Source organism: Sinohyriopsis cumingii, chromosome 7 (genome assembly GCF_028554795.1).
Source record: "Sinohyriopsis cumingii isolate HCF-2022 chromosome 7, ASM2855479v2, whole genome shotgun sequence".
Lineage (NCBI taxonomy): Eukaryota > Metazoa > Mollusca > Bivalvia > Unionida > Unionidae > Sinohyriopsis > Sinohyriopsis cumingii.
This window is the reverse complement of record NC_142967.1, coordinates 67,165,637-67,189,231: the sequence shown is the minus strand read 5'-3', so window position 1 is coordinate 67,189,231 and position 23,595 is coordinate 67,165,637. Positions and strand designations below refer to the sequence as shown.

The window sequence follows — 23,595 nt, the reverse complement described above, 5'->3', positions numbered from 1 at the left end:
TGACGACTAGATCTAAATAAATGTAAATAAATTACGTTTCCTGCAGGGATAAGGTGGACTCGAGGGAAAGCATATTCCAGTCAAATATTCACTTGAATCAAATAAGTAGGGTTCTTTGAGCATTCACTAACTAGAGAATCCTATATAACCTTTATCTTTATGCTGACTTGAGGTCAATGTTTACCCTACTTCTAAGGACCTGAAGACATAAGTCATTTCCAACTGAAGAGTTCTGTAACGCGCTAATGACACAAATAAGTTATCTCTAATCAGCTGGCGACAACACCTTCGTGAGACCCTGATTTCACAGTTGCATGGCTTTTCTTGGTTCATATTGGTACGCTTTTCCAAGCCTGAGCACAGTGGTTCATTTCACGCACTACGTAAAATGACCCAAATATATAATAAATAGAACCTGACCGATCTTTCGAAACATCAAGCACTTGTACGTTAGTGAAATTCTTTATGTTAAAAAAAACCAAGTAGATAACGACCTTTTTACGAAACCAATCCATGCTACCATAAAGTCCGGTGAATACGGTAAATTATATCGTCTACTCCCAATAATGTGGCTAATTACTAGGTCTGAAAACTAGCTTCCGAACACCGTCTCCCCTTAATCAAACAAATAATTACATAAATCTAACAAAGCCATAAACAGAGACGTAAATACAAATAGCACTTACCCTAGAATTATTCTAATCGTCAAAACAAAAGGGACATTTTTAATAATTCCTCTGGTGATAATACATGAAAACCTAGAGTTAGAACTAGATTAAAATGGTAAAAATGCGCAAAGTCCCTTAAACAATTGAAACTTGTACAAACATAGTATCATTCATTGATTCGTCCAATATTTCTTGCAAATTACTGGATACACTGGACATATTCGGTCACTGTATTTATCCTTATGTGTTTAATTTGTTATGGTACATCCTTCTGACTTTGTTAAAGTTTGCCCAGAGAGAGGGGTGGGGATACTTTCTAATTTAAACTAGATGGGGTAGGGGCTGCGTATCACTTTTTCTTTCGCTCCCTGAACACTAAAATGAAGTGTGTGTGTGTGTGTTTATGTACTTGTTTGTGTGTATTAAAGATCAGCGTCTAATAGTTCAGTATGTAGACACATGCAGTGCATAACCAACTCATTACAACATTAAGCAAGGGGTCACGGTGATGCTGACCTTGTCCTTTTCAGTCTAAAAGCAACAGTTTCCACCCATGCTCAGAAGATAATCTAGTCATGAATCTTGTTCATTGAAGATGGCAAGAACAATATCATGTTGAAAGCAAATCACTTTATTTGGATTATTGTGTCCTTGACATCTACTCTATCTAAAATAACATCTGAAGACTGTTTTCTTTCCATATCAGCAAACCACCCTTAAAGTGTTTGAAAATAGTTTTAGTAACATCTTTCCCATTTGTATGTCACAGCGACATTAACCTTTGAATGCTCAATAACGAAAGCAAACATGCAAGCCATAATCAGAGTTTGGTAAAGGAACATTCTCTAGAACTGGTGGTATGAAGAAACAAATTATCTTCTCCCAATAATAATGCACATGACCTTTGATATTTCGATCCCACCATCGATACGCAATGCAGTCAACCGTAAGGTTTTATCTTGATAGGATCTAAATATAGAGTTTCGGACAGGAGAAGAACATTGTAATATGTTCCACTTCGTTTTAAGGCTGTCGTATATAAAGATAAACTCTGGGAGGGAAACTATTTTTCTTTTTGCCGTGAATTTACCAGTTTTATGTTATATATATATATATATATATATATATATATATATATATATATATATATATATATATATATATAATCAGCAACAATAATAACACAAAAGAACCACAGCAAGAGTACAAAATTATATTTAGTTGAACCTTTAAAACTATACATACTGGGATAATCGGATTAATATTATTTTGTTTTTCGTATGCCATAATTATCATTGACATTTAATTGCTAAGTTTAATTTGGTAAGAGGAAGACTGTATGATGGGCCCAAAGGAAGCGGTATAGGTGATGCTTCAAAATGCTGCCTTAAGAAAACTGCTGCCATTCGTTATATCGCATACTGAACATGATGAATAAGCAGATACATTTTATGTGGATACGTTTTATGTATTGTTTGAACTTGGGAAGTTCTTATGATAACGTATCACCAGTACTACTACTATTACAATTTGTACCTCTGATGTTGGGGCCCTGGGTGGCCGAGTTGTCTAAAGCTCTCGACTTTGCAGATCATCGATATCTCACCTCTGTCTGCGTGTGTTCACGTCTCGGGCTTGGGTATGGGTGTGGGCATGTGAGAAAGCTTGCCAGTAGCTTCCCGTGGGTCGGTGGTTCTTCCCCGGAAATTTTTGCAGGTTCTTCCTCTACCAGATATACTGGCCGCCATGTATGGCTTATCATGTGCTGAAAAATGGCGCTAAACTCCCCAAAACAACAACCACAACTTCTGCTGCTGATGCCTTTAGTTGTGTTGATGCTACTACATCCAACACTTCGGCCATACTTCCATGACTTATTAGCAGGGACATTCAAACTTACCTGACGCTATAGGAATCGTAACAAATCATTTCTATGTAGGACAGTACTTAAACAAAACAGCAAAATGAATAAAACAAAGGAAAACTTATGCCGATCCTGAGAGTTATATGGGACGTATTCTTAGTGTGAGTCATTTAGAAACTGAAGGAATTATTTTCTAATGGTTTTATGTTTAAAATGTCCTTCATGTGGTAACGAAATAGTGATGTATACACAAAAATAGGATGTCTTTCGAGCTAAACTTTCTTGAGGCACAATTGATTTTATCTAATATAATGCTTGTAAATTAAATTCAGTTAAATTAGACTTCATTGTGTGTACGTCGATTGCACAATTTATTCCTGTTTATACAATGTGTGATTTGTGTTCCAGCCAGTCATATTATCCTAACACCAGACCGACCAGTCCTAACACTATCCTCTTAATGCTGAGCGCCTAGCGAGGCAGCTGTTGATACCATTTTTTAAGTCTTCGGTATGACTCGGCCGGGGTCTGAACTCGCGACTTCTCGTATCCGAGGCGGACGCTCTAACCACTAGGTCACAGGAGCGGTATTCCTGTTTATACATACAAACACGCTCTCTATGGCTCAGATATGTGGTTTTTCATTGTGAAGAAAACCTATGAACCCTGATAAAACCAACGACTCTAGCTGTTTGAGCACCTACCTTTGCACGTGCTGGAGTCCGGCATCGAACCCGGAACCGCAGATGTGCAAGCAGTAACTAAAGAAATGGTAATTTTCAGGAAAGGGGAGTTTAGTCATCAGAATTATATCTGACTATTTGAGATATGAAATCACATGCAATGTGCTTCTTTGAAAAGTTGTTTTTATATTTCTTTTCAGAATGTGCAGATTAGCGAAGAGCCATTCATCAGCCAGATGCAATTTTTCTTGCCCAAAACATCAACCGGACATAGTGGGTGCTTCAAAGCAACGCAAAAAGTCGCTGATCTTTCATATCAAATCTAGGTTACCCTCCATACCAGTGAAATTTCTTAGAGCAGATGTGTTACACTACATTAAAAATGAAAAGCCTAAAAACAAAGTAACCAAAAACGACGCCAAACAATCGAATCAGTCAGCAAACATAGTGCATAGAGAAAGAGTTAAAGATGTAAGAGATGAAATTATTGTCCCCGATGCTACCGAAAGAATAATTGTCGGAGATGTGCCAGAAGTCTCCCACAAACTGAGCACATGCGTCCATGAAGATGGCGATGTTTCTTCCGCAAGGAATGAATCAGATCAATCACTCTTTGTTGATGTGTTTTCGCTGATCATTGCGCCATCTTTATCGATAGAAAATTTACAAGATTTGATAGATCCCACCACTAGTAATTTTGAAGAGCAAGACTTCAAATGGGTAACTACTGATTTAGATCGGAACGACGGTGTAAATTTGAAAGAGGTGGAAAACACAGACATTTCATGGGAAGCATTCGACTCCACCACATTTAATATCAGCTTAGATGTCAGAGATTTTGAAGAGGATGTTTTCGAAGGAGTAATTACTTTAAATTCAGCATCGAACGAGAACGTAAATTCGCAAGAGGTTAGAGACATACAAGGGTCATCGGGATGTATACAACTTTCAGAAGAAACAGATGATCCAATCATCTCCAATATCGATTATGATGAAATGAGACTGGGTGTGAATGAAAAGTATAAATTTTTAAAAGGGTTTGTTAATCAAGATAACTATAGTGGTGATGAATGTCGAGGAGAAACCAAAGATGAATGCAAGATTTTAGAAACAAAATTAGATTCTGGTTTAGGTGATAGCATAATGACCATCATTATTGATTGTAATTCAGAAACTGTGTTTCGGTCTAATGACTCAGAGGAATATTGCTCATCAGGGATAGAATTGGAAGACGCATCGATCAAAGGTGAAAAAGAAACACTATCCAAAGATGGCATACACATGGTCTCGAGACTAAAAGAAAGAATCACTAACACCAAACACATACATCTTTGGTCACATACAAATGTGACCTTACGCAGAAATTTAAATAACGAGTCGAAGTGGAGATTATACCAGAGAAGAAGTTTCACCTCAAATAATTCTTCACTCGGTACTGAATATTCATTCGAACAATTTATCAACGATGAATGTTCTCCTCCTCTTTGTGAATTTCTTTTAAAGTGTGCAGGTGATAGCGATGGCAATATTTCTAACTATAACAAATGCAATCACGGTCTATCTGCATCGAGAGCCAAAATATTCGATATTCCACTTACTGAAGGAAGTGAGAAAGCCGTTCCAATAACTTTATTCCCTTGGCTAAACGGTTCAGCAATTAGATTAATTTGTCCTGTGGAATACATTGTCCTGCCAGCTTCCTTAAAGACCTATTTCAATAGGGTCACAGTAGGTACTTTAACCAGGGAAGAAATTATGACTTACGAATGGATTCGATATAGTAGTTTCTGCTCTTTCCCACCATCGACTGCTATTAGTGCAACTCGTCTTGCAAACGCTGGCTTCTACTCGACAGGTTCTGGAACCCAAGCAAGGTGTTTCTGCTGCAACGTCACATATGATCGCTGGTCTAGAGGGGATGACCCGTATGAAGTACATCGTCGTATATCGCCGAACTGTCCATTTCTTCGAGGTGAGGCACATGATCCACAGAATGTTCCGATATACCAGCAAGATGAGCAGAATGCTAGTCGTATAAACGAGAATTCTAGTCATCCATTGCAAGCACAACATACACTACCAATGTCAAGAACTAATCCTTCATCAGCCCAAACCTCTTCAGCATCAGCTAGAAGTTCTGCTGTCGATAAAGGCAAAGAGTCATTTAAAAAATCCTTACCAATCCCAGAGTTCTCTACAAGGACAGAAACAAAAGAAACCAGCGACAGAAATCAGCTTGCTATACCACCAAATACAGCCGACAGACAATATGCAGTTAACAGTCAAAGTAAGCAAAACGGTGCAGCAATAAATGGGCATATCAATGATAACAGAATAACACAAAGCGCCAGACCAGAAGGTCAAGGACTGTCAGCCTCCACACTGGAAGATGCTCCATTGGTGAGGTCATTCTCTTGTGTTCTAAGCTTATCGCTCTAAAGTAAAATATTTTTAATTAAGATATATTCCTAAAACAAATAATGGAGACATCACCTTTAATATGCAATGGCCTTCACACAAAGTGCCCAAAATCCAATAAAGGTAGTAAAAATAGTTACGATGCTGTATTAAATAGCAACTTATCTTAAAATATCACTATAGTATTTTTTTCAACATGACGTCGGTTTGTGTTAAAATCCTTGGCATTCATAGTTTCATTTAAAATCGTTCTTTGTATCTTTGTTCTTTCTTTCTCAGTGGTTCAAGTTGGCTAAATTTGTTTATTGTTGTTTTTCCTCCTAGTACATACATTATCCGTATAGATACATAAATAGATAAAGAGATAGACATATGGACAGTACTTTATCTGGAACTTTTCTTATTTACAGTCAATAGCCCAGCAGCCCACAGAAGACAAGTATAACACTGATTATAGCAATCCTGGAAACTTCTCCTTCCGGCCTCCTCAGGACTCACGGGAGGATAATGTCCCAGGCGAACAATCCGCTAGTCACTCCATAGGACATATTAGAAACACAACGTATCCAAAGCATTCGAATTATCAAATGCTGGAAAAAAGAATTCAGTCTTTCACAGGGTGGCCTCTTCATTTGGACCAGACGCCACAGCAGATGGCAGAAGCAGGATTCTTCTACGTTGGTAGGGTTACCAATATAATACAATTTACGTACATTTAGGCGATGTGACAAATGTCGTTTAAGTTATGCCTTGAAGCAACCATACACTAAACCTTTTAAATCAGCACAATGCTCATTATTTCCATTATCATAATATATAATGACCACCTTTAGTGTCTTCCAACAGTTACACATGGGAATTAAAATATGTCTTGGAATTCCATCTTTATTTTCCAAACTGTCTTTATTGGGCAAAAATGTTAGCAATTTAAGATACAGCTTTTTCATTGTTATGTTATCTTACTATCCAGTAAACATAAATATATACAAAGGAAAATAACAGCGATTTAGCATGTCTAGCTGTAGCTTCCTTGGATGGAAAAATATAACGGTGATGATGTCGTCCATGTCCTCAGAGGCAACGGTGTCAGTGATTAGGTTTCTGTATGAAGGGATGTGGAAGATAGACAATTGCCTGCATATATAACCAAGTTCAGAGTGATAAACCAAGGGCATTATTTACAGGTCTGTCGAGATGTATATCTGTATGTAGATGGGGTGTTACCGTTGGGTGAATTTCATTGCCTTCAGCTATCTCCTCTTTTGAACTTTTCTTTGTGGATCCAGAGTAAGGACCACTTCATTTTGTTTGAAGTTAAAATATCACAAGTCCAGATTATTTTAGCAGAGACATTCAGTGCTGCTGTTTGAGCATTATCCAGTCATTCCTTGTCCGAGTTCATTGTACAATGTCCTTCGGTACAGTGTCCCAAACATTTCAAGGGTAAAATGTCAATAATAATAATAATAATAATAATAATAATAATAATCATGACTTTGTATAGCGCCTAATCTTTAGAAGCTCTAAGCACTTTACAACATTAGACAACACCTATAAGATCAAAAAGATATAATGATATGATTACAAAAACAAACACCATGAAATTAGAAAACATAAAAAAAAAACATGCTGAAAATATTTAAGGTAGGAAACATTATTAGGTCTTTAAGTTTGTTCTTGCAGTCGAAATAAGTGAGTTTTGAGAGCCCTCTTGAATGTGATCACTGTGTCTTTGTGTCTAAGTTCAGTGGGCAATTCATTCCACGTTGCTGGGCCCTGGTATGCAAAAGAACGTTAACCATATGACTTTGTTTTCATAATGGGAATAATGAGTATACGATTGTCAGAAGAGGAGCGTAATTATCTTGCTGGTGTGTACACATGGATGAGGTCGGATTGGTATGTTGGACTAGAGTCCGACAGTGAAACATAGTACAAAGAACATATTTTGTGTTTGATTCTGGATCGAATAGATAGCAAGTGTAGGGTACAGAGTAGCGGGGAGGTGTGCTCTGATCATGGTACTCTAAGCATGATCCGAGAAGCTGTGTTTTGAACTTTTTGAAGTTTCTGCAGTAGATATTGAGATGAACCAGACAGAATTGAGTTACAATAGTCCAGTCTTGAAAATACTAATGAGCACACAAGTGTTTTAGTGGCATCAACTGAAAGATATTTGCGAATTGAGCTGATGCGTCTCAGCTCAAGATATGCAGCCTTGCATATGTTCATGACATGTTGGTGCAATGTGAGAGTACTGTCCAGAGTAACACCTAGGTTTCGTACTGATTGTGTGAATTTAATGTTGGTGTTGCTGATATTTATTGTTTGAGGTAAAGGATGTGAATGAGAAAGTCTTTGTGTTGTGATCAGAATGGCCTCAGTTTTATCATCATTCATCTGCAGCTTGTTACATGTCATCCATGATTTCACATCTGAAATGCACCTGTCTTCACGTTGGATGGTAGCATCAATTTCAGTTGGATGGCTAGATTTGTATATTTGGGTGTCATCAGCGTACAATTGGTGAGACACTGGCTGATGATCTATGACACTTGAGAGTGACTGAGTGTACAGAATGAAGAGAACAGGTCTAAGAACAGACCCCTGTGGAACACCACAACATAGATCAACTGGGCTGGAGTGTATTCCATTTGCAGATACAATTTGTGTCCTGTTGACCAAGTAGGACTTGAACCAGAGTAAGGCTGTATCATGAATGCCAAATACATGCTGGAGACGGTGAAGTAATATATTATGGTCTATTGTGTCAAATGCTGCAGACAAATCAAGGACGGTGAGGACTGTAATCTTTCCGCTATCCAAAGCAGAGAGAATGTCATTAACTACTTTTAGAAGAGTAGTTTCAGTACTGTAGCAAAGGCGATATGCAGATTGTACATTGCTAAAAAGACTGTTTGAATTTAGATGAGATACAAGCTGGAATAGAACAACCTTTTCTAAGATTTTTTATATGAATGGGAGATTAGAAACTGGGCGGTAGTTCCTTAAATCGTTATGGTCTAGTGTTGGTTTCTTCAGCAGAGGCTTTACAATGGCAGTTTTGAAAAATGATGGGAATTCCATGGATGAGAGAGAGGTATTAATAACATCAGTCAGTGAAGACAATACTGGATCTAAGCACTCAAGCAGCAGTGATCTTGGAATTGGATCAAGTTCACATGACTTTGTTGTACTCTTCCTCAGGATTGTACGTACGAAATCCATAGAGACAGGTTCAAATGCTGCTAATGGTTGCCGCTCAAATTCTGTATCCCAACTGTCTGGTGACGACGAGTCAATTGAAATTGTGGTGTCAAGCTTATCTCTAATGGTTTGTACTTTGTCACGGAAGAAACTTACAAAAATGTCCGGAAGGTCGACTGGAGAGAAGGTAGTTGGAAGTGGTGTAAATTTGTTCCTTGACATTAGCTTGTTAGTAATCTCGAAAAGCTCTTTGCAGCTGGCACTTTCCATGATCTTAGTAGTGTAGTGGGCTGATTTCGCTGCATGGACTTTATTTGTGACATTCTTCTTAGCGGCTTCATAGATTTGCTTATGAATAGTGAGTCTAGTGGAAAGCCAGAGCCTCACAGCTTTACGGCGGTCTCTTTTAGCAGTGCGAAGCTGGTCCCTAACACTGCTATACCATGGAGAACACTTTTTAATTGATACTCTGCACTTGGTAGCAGGGGCATGTTTGTCAAGCAATGAACGCAGGCAGTTATCGAGTTGTTCTGCGGTAGGAAGTTAGCAAGTTTTTAGGTTAGCTTGGATGTCGTGCATTAGTTTGGTTCTATTTATCATACGGAGGTTTCTCTTAGTAGCAGATAAAGGTGGAGGGTTAGGGACTGATACGTCAAGATGGCATATAATGCAGAGGTGATCTGATGCAAGGTCCCATGACCATGGAGGACCGTAGAATGTTATCATCAGGTCTATGAAGAATCCAGTCTAAAATGTGACCATGTTTATGGGTGGATTGGTTAACTGACTGTTTGAGGTTGAAAACATTAATGGAATCTATGAGTTTTGATGTATTTGAGTTTCCGGGACAGTCAAAGTGAAAGTTGAAATCTCCAAGAATAATCAGGTTGCCACCTATGGAATTTCCATATTCCAGGAGATTCGGAAACTGCTTCAAAAAGAGAGTGTCAGCCAGCTTGTTTTTTGTACTAGGAGGAGGGCGGTATAGGCAGAAAAAATGGACTGACCTTTGCTCCAGTGTGAGTGTGGTTTGGCCTAATTCAAACGATGTGTGGTCGAAATTGAATGTCGTGGTGTGGTTAAGACGTTTTATCATGTAGTTCTTTGTGATGACAGCAATTCCACCTCCGCGAGAATTGCGGGGAACGACTTGATGGAGTAACCAGTGGGTGTTAGATCCGCACACTTGGGCTCATCGCCTGATGTTTTTAGTCATGTTTCTGTCAGGAAAAATACGTCAATATTCTGGTCGTTGATAAAATTAACCATTTCTGTGCGCTTTCCGGTGGTCCTACTGACTGAGCATTGAATAACGCAATGCGCAGAGGTATTTCTTGGATAGTTGACACAAAGATTGACGAATTAATAGGGATTTGAACTGGGTTATCTAAATTAACGGTCGAAATTGTTTTAAATTGTTGAGTCGAAATAAGGGAGATAACCGGAATTCTTCTTCAAATGAGTTCTTACCTTTCTAAATCATTCAAAGCATCTGTTGCGTACATGACCCAAGTAAAGCAGCAGTAAAATCCATGCGTTAGACCTCAACGAACTAGGATGGATTCCAAGTTACGACATGTGTGATGCTATTCAAGGTCGATGGATTCCTTGGGTCCTTTCTGTTTCCTCTGTTTCCAAAGACCGCAGCGTATCGCTTCAGCTGGTACAGATTTCGCTGTTCAATCGATATTAAATTATCGAGCATAGACAAGTGCAATGAAATTATTTTTTGTTTCATCCACAGGTGTGCAAGACTATGTTCGCTGCTTCCAATGTGGCGGAGGTCTAAGAAACTTTGAAGCAGGGGACAACCCATGGATAGAGCATACACGATGGTATCCGCAGTGTGCGTACGTTCTTGGCAAAAAAGGTCAGCGCTTTGTGGAAGCTGTAACAAAGAAACATAAAGAGTTGGTAAGTTTCATAGCTTCTGTGAAGTAAAATTTCAATCCAAAACATCATTTCTATAAAAACAGATCCACTGTGATTAATAATGGCGGCCTTTTTCGGCAATATCTGCCCCGCTGATCCTTTTATCGGCTTGTTGACATGATAATTTGCCTGGTCACTGACCAGTCTACTAGAAATTACTGATTCAACTTTAAGCTGTAAACGTTGGTCTGAGTATAAAAGGATTATTAACTCAACTGTGCCATTTACTTCCTTAGTGTGGAGTGAAACATGCCTCTGAATAACTACCGTACAGGTTATGTCCTGATTATTTCATGTCCACGCTTGATTTCCTACATGTACAGGAGCAACCACCCGATTTAAAATCCTGCATTTAGTAGTTCATAATCACCATTGATCCTACAACATTTACGTAGACTGATTCATATAATTGTTTTAAGAATGTTTTCCTTTTTTCTTTATTTTTGAGAGAGCCTCAAAAGAATGTCATATAATTGTCATTATTATATGCTCATTTTCTTATCCGTTAAATTTACATTGTCAGAATCATGCAGTATTTTTCGATACCTTTATACTGTACGACACTTTAAACAATATATACACTCTTGTCGTATACACTTTTGGTTGATCAGATTTGTTTGTGAATGAACTAAACGAGCTGTTTCGTCCATTTGAAAGTAGAGGTGATACAGATAACCATGGGAACAATGAGTCACAAATAAAACTTTGAAACACGTACACGAATGAACGTGCTCTTCGCAATGTCAACAACAAATGCGAGAGACGCAGTAATAGAAAATACCATTCTGATCATTTAAACAATTATTTAGGAGAATTACTCCTAACGTATCGCAAATAAAATAGTTCAGACTATGACCAGTGCTCTCTAGGTTCTCTAAAAATAGCATAGAAAAGCATATTGAGGCCAAGGGGTATCAGATATCTATCAGATTCGTACCATTTTACAAATCAGTCAAAACAGTAACTTCGAGGAAAAAAAATGCAACTGAAGGTTTTGGTAGGAAACTAACATTAGTAGAGCCGATAATCCAAGACGACGAAAATGGTTTATTTTCGCTGTCTAAAAGGACTGTCACATAACAGCTGCTTTGCAGTTTTCGCTGTTTAACTATCTTGATACAATATTAGGCTAGCAATAGACGACATACACTATATGATACAGGTCATTGCTGAAGTATCTCCAACAGCGAGCAGGCAAGTGACAGGGTAAAAACATGACTTCTTTAACTGGTAATAAGAATGGCAATAAATATATTTACATTTATTCATCTTGAATTTCCTCAAAATGTACTTTCTTTTGCAAATCCGAATGACAAGAGCCATGTTATGGAAAAACTGATATCCACCGTAATTGTACTGTAATTTAGACTGTATTTCCAACTGAAATAACATTCTCCTTACTGTACTGAATTGACCCAATAAATCCATTTAATAGCAAGCAGAAAAGCAGAAGTTATAAGGATCAACAAAATCCTTCACTCCAGACTAAGTTTTTTAATGCGCATTCATTCAAAATATGACTCTAAATTTAAATTTTAAGTAGACCAAAACTAGAATTTAAAACTAATGTGGAGCGCGTGACGAAGTTCAAATGTTGTTGAGCCGTGCTATGTGCGCATCAATATTGTTACTGTGTATTGATGAGTCTACGGTTTTGAAATTCAGCATAAATTCAATTACTTTCTTTCTGCTAGTGTATTCCTTTATTATTAAGCCTACGGTAGGAAAACGAAATAATAAAAAGTTACTGCATTTGTATGAGAAAATATAACTCAGTTTCTTCAGAGTAATAATGCAGTATTACTCAGAAATAAGTCGTGTTCATACAGATGCAGTAACCTAAAACATTCATCATTAATGTAGATGAATGCAGTTTTTAAGGTCTAAACTTTATCTTTTGCACCCACTTTTGAAGTACGTCGTTATGGCTTTAATCTATGATTCGGTTTAAAGGTGTCAGTAAGCCTATTGGTATAATCTGAACTTAAATGCTGTGAACGTCTTAAAAAACATTTTACTTTAATGCGTCGAATATTCTCACTTATTCATGTTTGTAATTTTGTTTCAGCTTGCACAGCAGGCCAGACAGAATGAAATAGACACATCTCCCAGCTTGTCCGCTTCTCTCAGACAATCACCTAGCACAGGCTCCAGAGCTTCAAAAGATTCAGCCAGTCTTAACATATGCTCCCCGGGCAAACAAGCTTCCTTCAATGAAAATTCCAATCACAATACAGCTGCGGTAAGCGGACACTCCCATCAAAATCGACCGGTCGATCAAAACGTGGATGCAAAACTTTCCGGCCCTGTCAGCCTTGCGTATTCCTTTCCTGGAAACAAACTTGGACATTTGAATGGAATGACCAGGGAAAATTCATTACGACGGGAGGCTTTTAATGCACAAGATGTGTCATCGCTGCCTCCATTTGGTACGTAAATCATATCTTTAATGCAAGCCGTCTAGGTGTATGTTTTAATTTTGATGAGCATGGCGATTAAAAACATCCTCAGACCAACGGATGTTCCTACATCAGATCTTGTTTTAATAGGATATGTTTTAGAACATGTCAAAGCCATCTAACCGCGAGTCGCACATTAGAATGAAGCCTGAAACACATTAACTTTAAACGTTTTGTCCACCACGATGACGTCCTACGTCCCGGTAATTGTCACCAAAGTAAACACTCACTAAAGGTTTGCAGCAGTTATTAAATTTCATTTCGGTTTTAGTACATTATGCTATAACTGGTATGTCTGTTTAATATTTTTCCATGTGATTTCTAGTTTTAAGTTCAAAAACTGGAGTATTTTTAAACCTGATCCCAATCTGCCACTTCAGCACATCCCCATCTCTCTCTCTCTCTCTCTCGATCTCGATCTCGATCGGTCGATAGTAGTTCTTTCCAGAATATTATTGTAGTAGTTTTATCCATTGTTTGACAAAACTGTTAGGTCAGTTTCTCTCAGATCATGTTTAAGTGTATGTGTTTCTTTCTAATATAAACAGAGCGTATAAATGACAAATTCGACACTTGGGATTTCTAAGATATAGGAACAGCCGGTTGTTCACATGGATCGACCATCATCACTTTAAACTATTTCAAATATAATAGGTATACGTGTTCATTGGGTTTAGCGGTCCTGGCTCTACAGTGCTGATTAGAAGCTAGGGTAAAATGGTACGTGGATTTACTATACCCATAATACATATCATAGTAAATAAGTACGTCAAAATGGCGGCTTCACTCAGACTCTCTTTTTATATCCTGTAAGGAATATTTGTTATTCGCAAATTGTGGATTTTTGCCATGTTTAACGTTTTCACCATGCTAGAAATATTTGTACAAATAAAATTTCTGGTTTCACGGTTGATTATGTATAAAGTCCTATTTGCTTTGTTCTAGATCCACAGTTCATAAGAGAAGAACATGCTAAACTAAAGAAAAGCTCTGTCTGTAAAGTATGCCAACAAAGAGAGGCGGTGGTTGTGTTTCTTCCTTGTGGACACCTCGCAACATGCGAACGTTGCGCTCCATCCCAGACTGTTTGTTGTATCTGCCAAAAGAAAATCCTGGCATCCTTCAAAACCTATAAGTGAATTGACCCATCTGCTGAGAGTGACATCTGTCAATCAACAATCGCATACCAGAAATTCCAATGGACTGCAGACCAGTTCGATCGCCGGCTAGGTGTGAATTGAAGGAGGCATTATCATGTGGCCGTAGAATAAAAACCGAGTAGGACAAATAGAGCGGATTTACTATATAACACTGTTATGTTCTATATTGTGGTTTTAAATTTCGTCCATGACTGTAGCTTGTACATTAAGGTTGTGGTCATTTGTGATATATATATTCGTATAGCCCACATTTTTCCATGACAGTTTAAGATAATGGCCATTGTGTAACCAACATATCTACTGATATTTAAGTTCAAGGTCTGACCTTATTTACAACCTTTTAATGTTCTGCAAGAGAACTTGTGATACACATCCTAGTTTTTTTATTGAGACTTTGGTTTTTTATAGATGTTTATGATAAACACAAGTATTCGTTCTTATTTTAATATCAGTCACATTTTTGGGTTTATTTATAATTTGAGAGGAAGGAAACATATTCAATATTATATTGGAATTATTTGGGAACAACACTGTATGTTCCTCTAAAATGTTTATGTGTAACGCAGGGAGAAAAAATACTTGATTTTACTAAACTTGATGGCCCTGTTTCATTCTCTTAGCTTAAGACCACAGAATAGCAACAACATATACAAATGTATCTAATGTTTTAACTTGAACATTTTTCATCCAGGTTGCATGAATTTGTAATAATATTTGCCTTGATCAGTTGGAAATACTTAAACACACCCAATTTAAAGAAAACATATATGCAAACGAAATGATATGTTATATAGGTTATTTGGATTGTGATACTTGAACATATCTCGCTTATCGCTTCCCTGTCAACTTGCATGATGTATTTATCCAACTGTAAATCCATTTTAAATTATGTAATGCAGTAAGACAGAAAACTACCGTAAATTGTTTTTGAATGTTGACCTCATATGACCTTTCATGATGAGAGTGGTGACTGAGTGAGACAATCGATTTTCTTTAGCAAGCACATCAGTCTGATTAAAATCTGATCCCCACTGTCCGACGCGAAGAATTGACAATGACCGCTTAGGGGTCGTGTTCTGGTGACCTTTGTATTAGCCAATGGAAATACAGCTTTCAGACATCTGAAAGTGAATCAAATCGTTCAGCGCACATTCATGCGCTACAACCATACTGCTCAGTCTCCCAAACACAAGGTAAACAACTTCATCTAATTGGCTGATAAAATCAGGAATTATGATAATAGCACAGGTCACCAGAACATAAAATCAGGAATTATGATAATAGCACAGGTCACCAGAATATGACACCTAAGCGGTTCATCTGACAAACTTTCATGTAAACCTTTCAAAATTTCCCTTAAAATTAGGATTTCACTTTTTGAAAATATTATTGGATATGTATAAATAATATTTTATAAAGAGTCTATAAATGAACAAACTAACTATTGATTCATATATGTCCAATTCAATTATTGTATTTATTGATAAACCGAAGTCATTTTACCGGAGTTCACTCATCATCAGAAGCTACTATCGAAATTTCGCTACACACACTCTCTCTCTCTGCTGCCTATGAAAAGTTTTCCTTTTATAATATATATGCATACACAAAAGAAGTCATTAACAAACCAATCCAGGAAGTTTTTGTACATAAGCTGAATTCTTTAGTTTATGCACGTTTTTTGTACATTTCAATTTGTATTCTGAGGAAATAAAGTTTAAGTTAATTTTACAACAGTTGTTGGGATTTTGCTCTTTTCTATTACTTTAAGGTCACAGAGTCGTGATACATCTTTCTTTTATAAATAATCGAGGAGGATTGTGTGCATTACTATAACATTGATCGTAATCAGTCACATTGTATTATGAATTGCAATAATATTATATGTTTAATATAAAACGAAAATCACAGGCACAGCAGAAGCTCCTTTAATTATTGTATCCATACCATTACAGTTATATACACAGTGTTATGAACCCTGCACTGTTTGATCACATGGTCTTGTATCTCACAATCTGGAGATGCCCATTCCTCCGTAAATTTTCACCGTTCTACTTTTCATTATTTAGCTGACATTTTTTGACATGCCGTATTCATGACAAAATTAAGAGTGGAGATGTTGAACACTGACACTGTAAAGCTTTTCCTGACAACAAGTTTGATATTTTGTATTGTTTATTGTTCCAATTGTTATAGCTGGTCTGATCATTAACTTATGGTTTAGTTTTCTTTTTTGCAAGCTATACACAAATTTTCATCGCTTTTACCTTATATTACTTAATAAGAAGCATAAATGTTTCCATATCTCTTAGGATTTGAGGTATATTTAGCTTTCTGATGACAAGCACGAAATGTTTGAAGAAAAGTACAATATTGTATCACGACAATATCGGGGTTTTTTTTTTGGTTATAAATACACGATCATATCTGCAATACAACTGTTAGTACAATGTATAGCTATCCTAATTATATCACTGACTGCCGTTCGATACTTTGAGCTAGCGTTTAACTTCGTTGTCACATCTGCATACGCATGGTGAGATATGGGTATCACTTTTTAAGCGGCGAAAACGGAGTTATCAGTGCTAATATTTTGTATATAACTTCTTGCAAGACAGATTATGATGTTTGTTGGGTGGGGTGGGGAGGTGAGAAATCAACAACCAGGAGCATGTGAATTGCTGTGTTCCGAGGGCCAAGGTTGTTGGAATATCTTAGATACCTGTGATACGGTATGAATTAGCTATTGCCCATCCTAGGACATCGGTGATACGTATACCATCCAATACACCATACACACAATCCAAAAAGTAGCTATCGCCCGTCCTATGATAGCAGTGTTAAATGAAAGTTTCAAGGTAAAAATAAAAACATATTAAAAATATAAATTAAATATACCAGATCAGCGAGTTAAAACAAAAGCTTGAATATAAAAACACAACAAATTATTTTTTCAAATGGTATGCCGCTGCTAGTTTCGAACCAGCAATGTTTTGTTTGGCAGGCGTTACACACAAAAAGACAAATGTGGATGTTCATATATAAGACAACTTGCTGTGAAACATTGAAACCTGTTTATATTTTGACTTTTTCATAACACTTTACCTTGTTATATGATTGTTGTTAGCTACATAAAGTTCCATGAGTACAAATTAATGTAAGAAGAAATGTAGTTATTGTTATCTGTACCATCTTAAGTGGCACAAACCTTCAACAGCGACACAGGTTTGTCGAAAGACCATTGATCAGCTCTATATTATACGAAATCATATAATTTTTCATGTTGAATATTGTAAGTATTACTTGAATAGAATATGATAATAAATAACTTGGAGAGTTATGCAATATAAAGCATTTAAAATAAATTTCTTCAGATTTCTGAAAGGGGCATTTCCAGTGTCTAATTCAAAGGTCACAAGAATATGACTCCTAAGTGGTCGCCCTCAGATCTTCACGTAGGACAGTAGAGATCTCAATTTCCTGTGATTTGGGATTATTGAGACAAAGGTGTTCATAATGACAAAAGGGTTAATGGGGACAAAGTGCTTATAGGGATAAGGGAGAATGTAATGGTAACTTTGTAATTGTCTTAGGCCGTTTATATGTTCTATCTGAACGTATGGAAGATGTATTGTAAAGTTTTTACGATACTATCCAAACACACAAAATACAATCCGAAACCCACTTTTGATTAAATCCAAGCACACTTGGTTTTGTTTTTCAATACTTGGTAGTAGGAACTCATAGTATGAGCTTTAAATGATATACAAAAGTAAGTAATACACGACCAGGATGTCAAATGTTTAATGCATAAAAGCCATTTAATGCGATCTATGATAGTTACTGTACAATAAGTTAAACTTTCTCATAATGCATCTTAATGCATTACTTACAGAACGCTAATAATACATCTCTCATCGATGATTACATACGAACGTGAAGAAGACGTTTTCAACATTAGGTCATCGACTCAAAGCATTCATCAGATTGTGTTGTATCATAATTTGATGTCAAATATAATAATCATCTTTATGTTGGTAAATGAGTAGACTGTGGCAACAGTTGATATAGACTTAGCTGCTTTGTGTAGGTTAGATCAATACATTTATCAGCTTAATGACATTTTTATTCTGATGGTCATTATTAAGGACTTGTATTTGTACGCTGGATTATTTTTGCTGATGTAAGTCAATTGTAGCATGCAACGTGTCTGGGGCATATTCACACACGTGTCGCTACAAAATCACACTTATAGCATACAGGGATAAAGCTCATTTCCATGCAACCTTGACGATTTTGCTCATTTGCTAGAGTTTGCTTTCAAAGTCGACTGCCCCTGCCCAATGCACACGTCCGAGGAAAGGTTTACGACTCGAAATATTCCAATCCTAAGTTGGCCTCCCATACAGAGCCTGACAGCGGATGTTGCCATCACTTGGCTTGAGACTATCAATAAACTTACATGTTTCATTTGCTCTTTAATCTTAATTGCATTCAGATCCACGGAGGACTTGTTTGCTGCATTCATTTCCATGGAGGTCTTGTTTTCTGAGAAGTCATGAAACATGAGACACTCAGGAATCTCTAGATTTTCCATCCTTCTTCTTGATCTTTTCTCGCGCTTTGTAAGTGTGAGTGTCTTGCAATACATGTGGCAAAGTGCACAAAAACTTTATATGATAACATTAACATATCTCGCCGAAAACACGCTACCTGTCAATATATCTCACCAATAACGAACATCAGAATGGGAAGATCGTTATGGGTACCAACCTTTCGGTCTTGTTGCAGGTTACACACGGTTTAATTTTTTTTAAAAATTCACATGCTGTGCATATAAATCAAATAATATCAGCATAATTATAAGTTGATATTAAAGATTCTAGACTGGTTAATAGTAGCTAATATAATACAATGGCATGTAAATGAAATAAATGTAATGTTCAAACAGTGACAAAACTTGTATACATTTATAACTGCGTTGATGCAACATTGCTAAGTTCAGATTTGCTCTCAACACGAACATCGTTGTCAAAAGTGTATCTTAAAACGTCACGTGTTTCAGATCTCTGGCAACAGTTCAAGTTAATTTCCTTGTCGAAAGTTGGAGAAAGAGGAAAATATGACATGCAGTCTATCTTTCTTAAATATTTAGTAATGAATGGAAACTCGTATATCTTCACAGTCATCCTTGAGGGCTGTAGGGAGGAAGATACAAGTTCCTTTCTGTATGTGATGAGACCGCGTTCCTCCGGGGTACCTGATGAAAATGTGAGAAAGAAAAGAGAAAAAGAATTGTACACGATTCCTTCGACTTTTCGCTCATTCTCATGCTAGTACAACAAATAGTGAAAAATCGAAGGTGATCAACGATATTGGTTTGCATGGAATATTTAGCTATGTGCTGTGTACCTTTATTTCAACAAGTTAGTCTGTATATGCATGTGCTTACAATATTTGTGTTTGGTTATAGATGTATAACAATATATTGGCACCATGTTTTAAAAGAAAGAAACTAATCTTCATGGAAATGAAATATCTTTATAACGCTCTATGTTGTCTGAACATTTAAAAAAATATGTATTGGTATAACTACAACATTATACTGTACAGTGTGAACGACGTGATAAAATGCTGTACGCAAACAAAGCGTGATAAGTTCCCAAATGTCTTATATGCCCACAAAGTTCGTGTTTTTTGTTTTTTAATTTACCTACGTTTTAATCGCAGGATTTAGGTTATGATGAAGATTATCCTAAGACTTCTGGGTAATACTAAATTCCAAAACAAAAACTTGATAACATCCGATACATTGTACCACAAATATATCAATCTTTTGAAGAAAGTTTGGTATATATGTATGTCAGACACACTATATAACCACTCATTCATTGTACCATGCAAACACAATGTTGGATAAAAGATGGAAAATTGGTATGCCTAATAAAATATCTAATATCTCTTTTGCAAAATCCGCTCATTGTATATGAATTAATTATTACTTGATAAAGAAAGAAGATGTTGAGATCTGCCATCTTTGCAAACCAAGTTTTCTATATGTTAACCTATATTCCCCTTGGCGGGTCGATCAGACATTTAAATGCTTTGCACCAGCGACGTCTATTGGATTGGATTGCATGAGCTGCCTCCCTTACCACGTACTGCCAAATAACCAATAGCGCATATCGCAAGTGCATTGAACATCAGCAACTAATGATGGAGGGAACTGACTTTAAAAGAATGCTTTGTAAGTTTAACATCGAAAGAACAACTAGGCACCAGAGAGAAGCCACTACAGGTGTATTAGAGGAAAAGGACATATTTGTGCAAACACGGACCAGCAGTGGAAACTTGCTTGTTTATGGGTTCATTTCAGTTCTGTTCTCTCCTTGTAGGAAAAGACTTCATATTTGAACAACTTTATTCTGATTGGATGCAGTGGTTTTCCGCTGCATTCAATGAAATTCACATACCCGAAGCATTGAAATATCTGATCTACTCGCCAAGTTGTATATATGAATATATGTTAACATTTCGGAATTTGGCTAAGACGAAGTCTGCGGCTGCTTCTTCATAATTAAATTATGAAATCACCCAAAAAGTGGAATATGTCTACAAGTACTGTGATAAATTATTGATATAATAAACATTCAAAGTGCCTTTAGATTCATGTATTTAGTTCAAAAAACAGCCCAGCCAGGAGTACGCTATAAAATACATTTTATACCTCATATATGGCATAGAAAATTATAATATATCCTAATTTTCATCAGGTTGTAACGATTTAAAGTGGATTGTATATATCTGTAACTTATATGCGTAACATTTTAATGCAGTACTATCTGTAAACAGGGTTTAAACAAACAAATTAAAATAAATATACCTTTCGCGGTACATACCTGGTACAGTGTTATCTAACAAACAGCCAATAAATCCACCGACAAACATGGCCGTACCCAGTAACACGTTGATAACCTGGTCTAATTCGTCGTTTCCTGCCAACAGCAAACATATAGTCAATGAGATCGATACAAAGCACTTGGAGATAATTTTGTTTCTCGCAAGATTTGCATAAGATAATTTATATATCTCTTCCTATAACGAGTAAACGATTGTCTGTCGAATGTGGATAGTATATTGCTGAAAATTATAAAGAATACAGGATGGTACCTGGAATACTATTTAGCTTCGACCCTGCATTCTAAAAATCTGTTAAATATGTGGCTAAGTTTAGTATAAACGTTCAAACTTATCACATTCATTTCCTTTTCAAAATGACTTTTGGTCTTATCTTTACCGTAAACTCTCTCCCCATCCCACACCCCTTTAGTTGTTGTTCTACATACACATATTGTTACTGAAATATAACTATAATATTTGATCAAAGAGATCTTGCAATTATAACACTAAGAATCTGGCAGCATTGTGTCTTCAGATATCACAAAACAGCAATGAGAGACAAATATCACTATATTACGTATTCTTAACGGATTGTCGTAACTATCATTGGTATGAAACCGGCGTCAGTTATTGTTTGGGATTGATTTTTGCGACTATCTTTCTGAGAGAAAATGTGTCATGTAGCTAACAAAGTCAATCGTTCTGGTTATGTCATCTCTGTTTAAGATGTTCCCTACCACCTTTCCATTTCAACACCTCTCCATTTCAACATAGCAGCACTTAGAAAATCTACAACTGTTAGACACTTACGCAGTTTCCTATCAAAACATATTTCTGTATTGAGGTCTCTTTTATGCAATTATTAACAAAATTGTGCGATGTTAAGGAAACATACTTTTATGCATTGTATCTTCTGCACCCTCTCCCTAAATTTTTTATCCCAAACACAAGGAAATTTGTTTTAAACATGGTGTGGTTTACTTTGCGCCCCACCCCCCATCAAAATATTTTACAAAAAGGCAACATAACATACATCAAGTTTCCCGAGGAATCCCAAAATCTATGTTAATGTAACTGTTGTTTTTCTTGTAATCGTCATAGCTATTAACGTTGTTTCTTTGTCATAATTTGCACATCTCACACACAAGAATACAACATAAAAAGTGGTCAACCAACCTGTGTGTACGGCTCCTGCGTTTCTCGGATCATTGATCCACTGTGGCACCATAAGACCAAGGAGCAGAGATATTCCAAATATGGTCATGTTCCGCGTAGACCCAAAATCGATGAATTTTAAAGTGGATATTCCCACTGCTGACACCATACCGAACACAACAGTCAGTGTACCACCGATAATTGGCTCTGGAATCAATGTGATGACGGCGCCAACTTTTCCAATGATCCCACAGACGACCATGATAATACCTGCCGTTTGAAATACTCTTCTACTTGCTACCTGTAAATATATAGCATTCGGGTATTCAGTTATGGCCATTCTAATGACATGACTGTATCAGGGACATAAAGATTTACCCTCATCTCCCATCGACTATTAGTAAGATACTGATACTCACTGCACCCTATTTGTGTCTTGGTTTTGTTTTTCTGTGAAGGAAGAAGGTTGCAGATATTTCAGAATTCAGCATGGTCTTTGAATTATCCAATTATATAAGTTACGCTTTTATTTTAACATTTATTTGGTTTTCTGATACTTTTTAATCCTGCCCTAGTAAAACTAACACCTCGAATATTTCAGGATTCATACCTTCTGACCAGACAATTTCTCTGCTTGCACTGAAATGCAGTAGACAGAGCTTTATGATATATTACTACAAACGTCATCCTTTAAAATTGTTTAAGTTCCGTTTTCCCATATAAGGTAAATTTTCAGAACACAGAAACTTGTTCACAGATGTGTGTGTGTGGGGGGGAGTGTTGGATTTTAAACGTAGCTTTAAAACTTTTTCAGTCATATCGCGACGATGTCTGCAGTGTGGCAGTTTACAGTGATGTCTAGTACTGTGGAATCATGTCGCAGACATGTAGCACGATGTCCCACCCAGTCACATTATCCTGACACCAGGCCGACCAGTCCTAACACTAGCCTCTTAATGCTGAGCGCCAAGAGAGGCAGCTGTTAGTACCATTTTATAAGTCTTTGGTATGACTCGGACGGGAATCGAACGCACGACCTCCCGCATCCGAGGCGGACGCTCTAACCACTAGGCTTATTCACAGATAGCAACAATTTATTTTAAACATGTGTACAAATAAGATCCAGGCATATTTTGCTGAGGACACGTA

The 23,595-nt window shown here is 36.9% G+C and overlaps 2 protein-coding genes across 6 annotated transcripts in view; one reads left to right on the top strand and one right to left on the bottom strand.

Annotated features, from left to right (window-relative positions):
* The window catches only part of LOC149795451 (uncharacterized), a 39,099-nt gene extending 21,324 nt beyond the window's left edge, over nucleotides 1–17,775 (top strand). For all 4 annotated transcript variants that reach the window (XM_089965234.1, XM_089965235.1, XM_089965233.1 and 1 more), the window contains exons 2-6: nucleotides 3,416–5,615; nucleotides 6,044–6,314; nucleotides 10,585–10,754; nucleotides 12,841–13,201; nucleotides 14,177–17,775. In XM_089965234.1, coding sequence (XP_089821360.1) covers nucleotides 3,417–5,615; nucleotides 6,044–6,314; nucleotides 10,585–10,754; nucleotides 12,841–13,201; nucleotides 14,177–14,370 — 3,195 coding nt within the window. In that variant the 5' untranslated portion in view covers nucleotide 3,416 and the 3' untranslated portion in view covers nucleotides 14,371–17,775. The remainder of the gene's footprint in view (nucleotides 1–3,415; nucleotides 5,616–6,043; nucleotides 6,315–10,584; nucleotides 10,755–12,840; nucleotides 13,202–14,176) is intronic.
* A 404-nt stretch (nucleotides 17,776–18,179) lies between these two features.
* Nucleotides 18,180–23,595, bottom strand: part of LOC149795450 (solute carrier family 23 member 2-like) — a 73,190-nt gene continuing 67,774 nt past the window's right edge. For both annotated transcript variants that reach the window (XM_089965236.1, XM_089965237.1), the window contains 3 exons: nucleotides 22,468–22,747; nucleotides 21,291–21,386; nucleotides 18,180–19,651 (listed from right to left, as the gene is read on the bottom strand). In XM_089965236.1, the coding sequence (XP_089821362.1) occupies nucleotides 19,362–19,651; nucleotides 21,291–21,386; nucleotides 22,468–22,747 (666 nt within the window). In that variant the 3' untranslated portion in view covers nucleotides 18,180–19,361. The remainder of the gene's footprint in view (nucleotides 19,652–21,290; nucleotides 21,387–22,467; nucleotides 22,748–23,595) is intronic.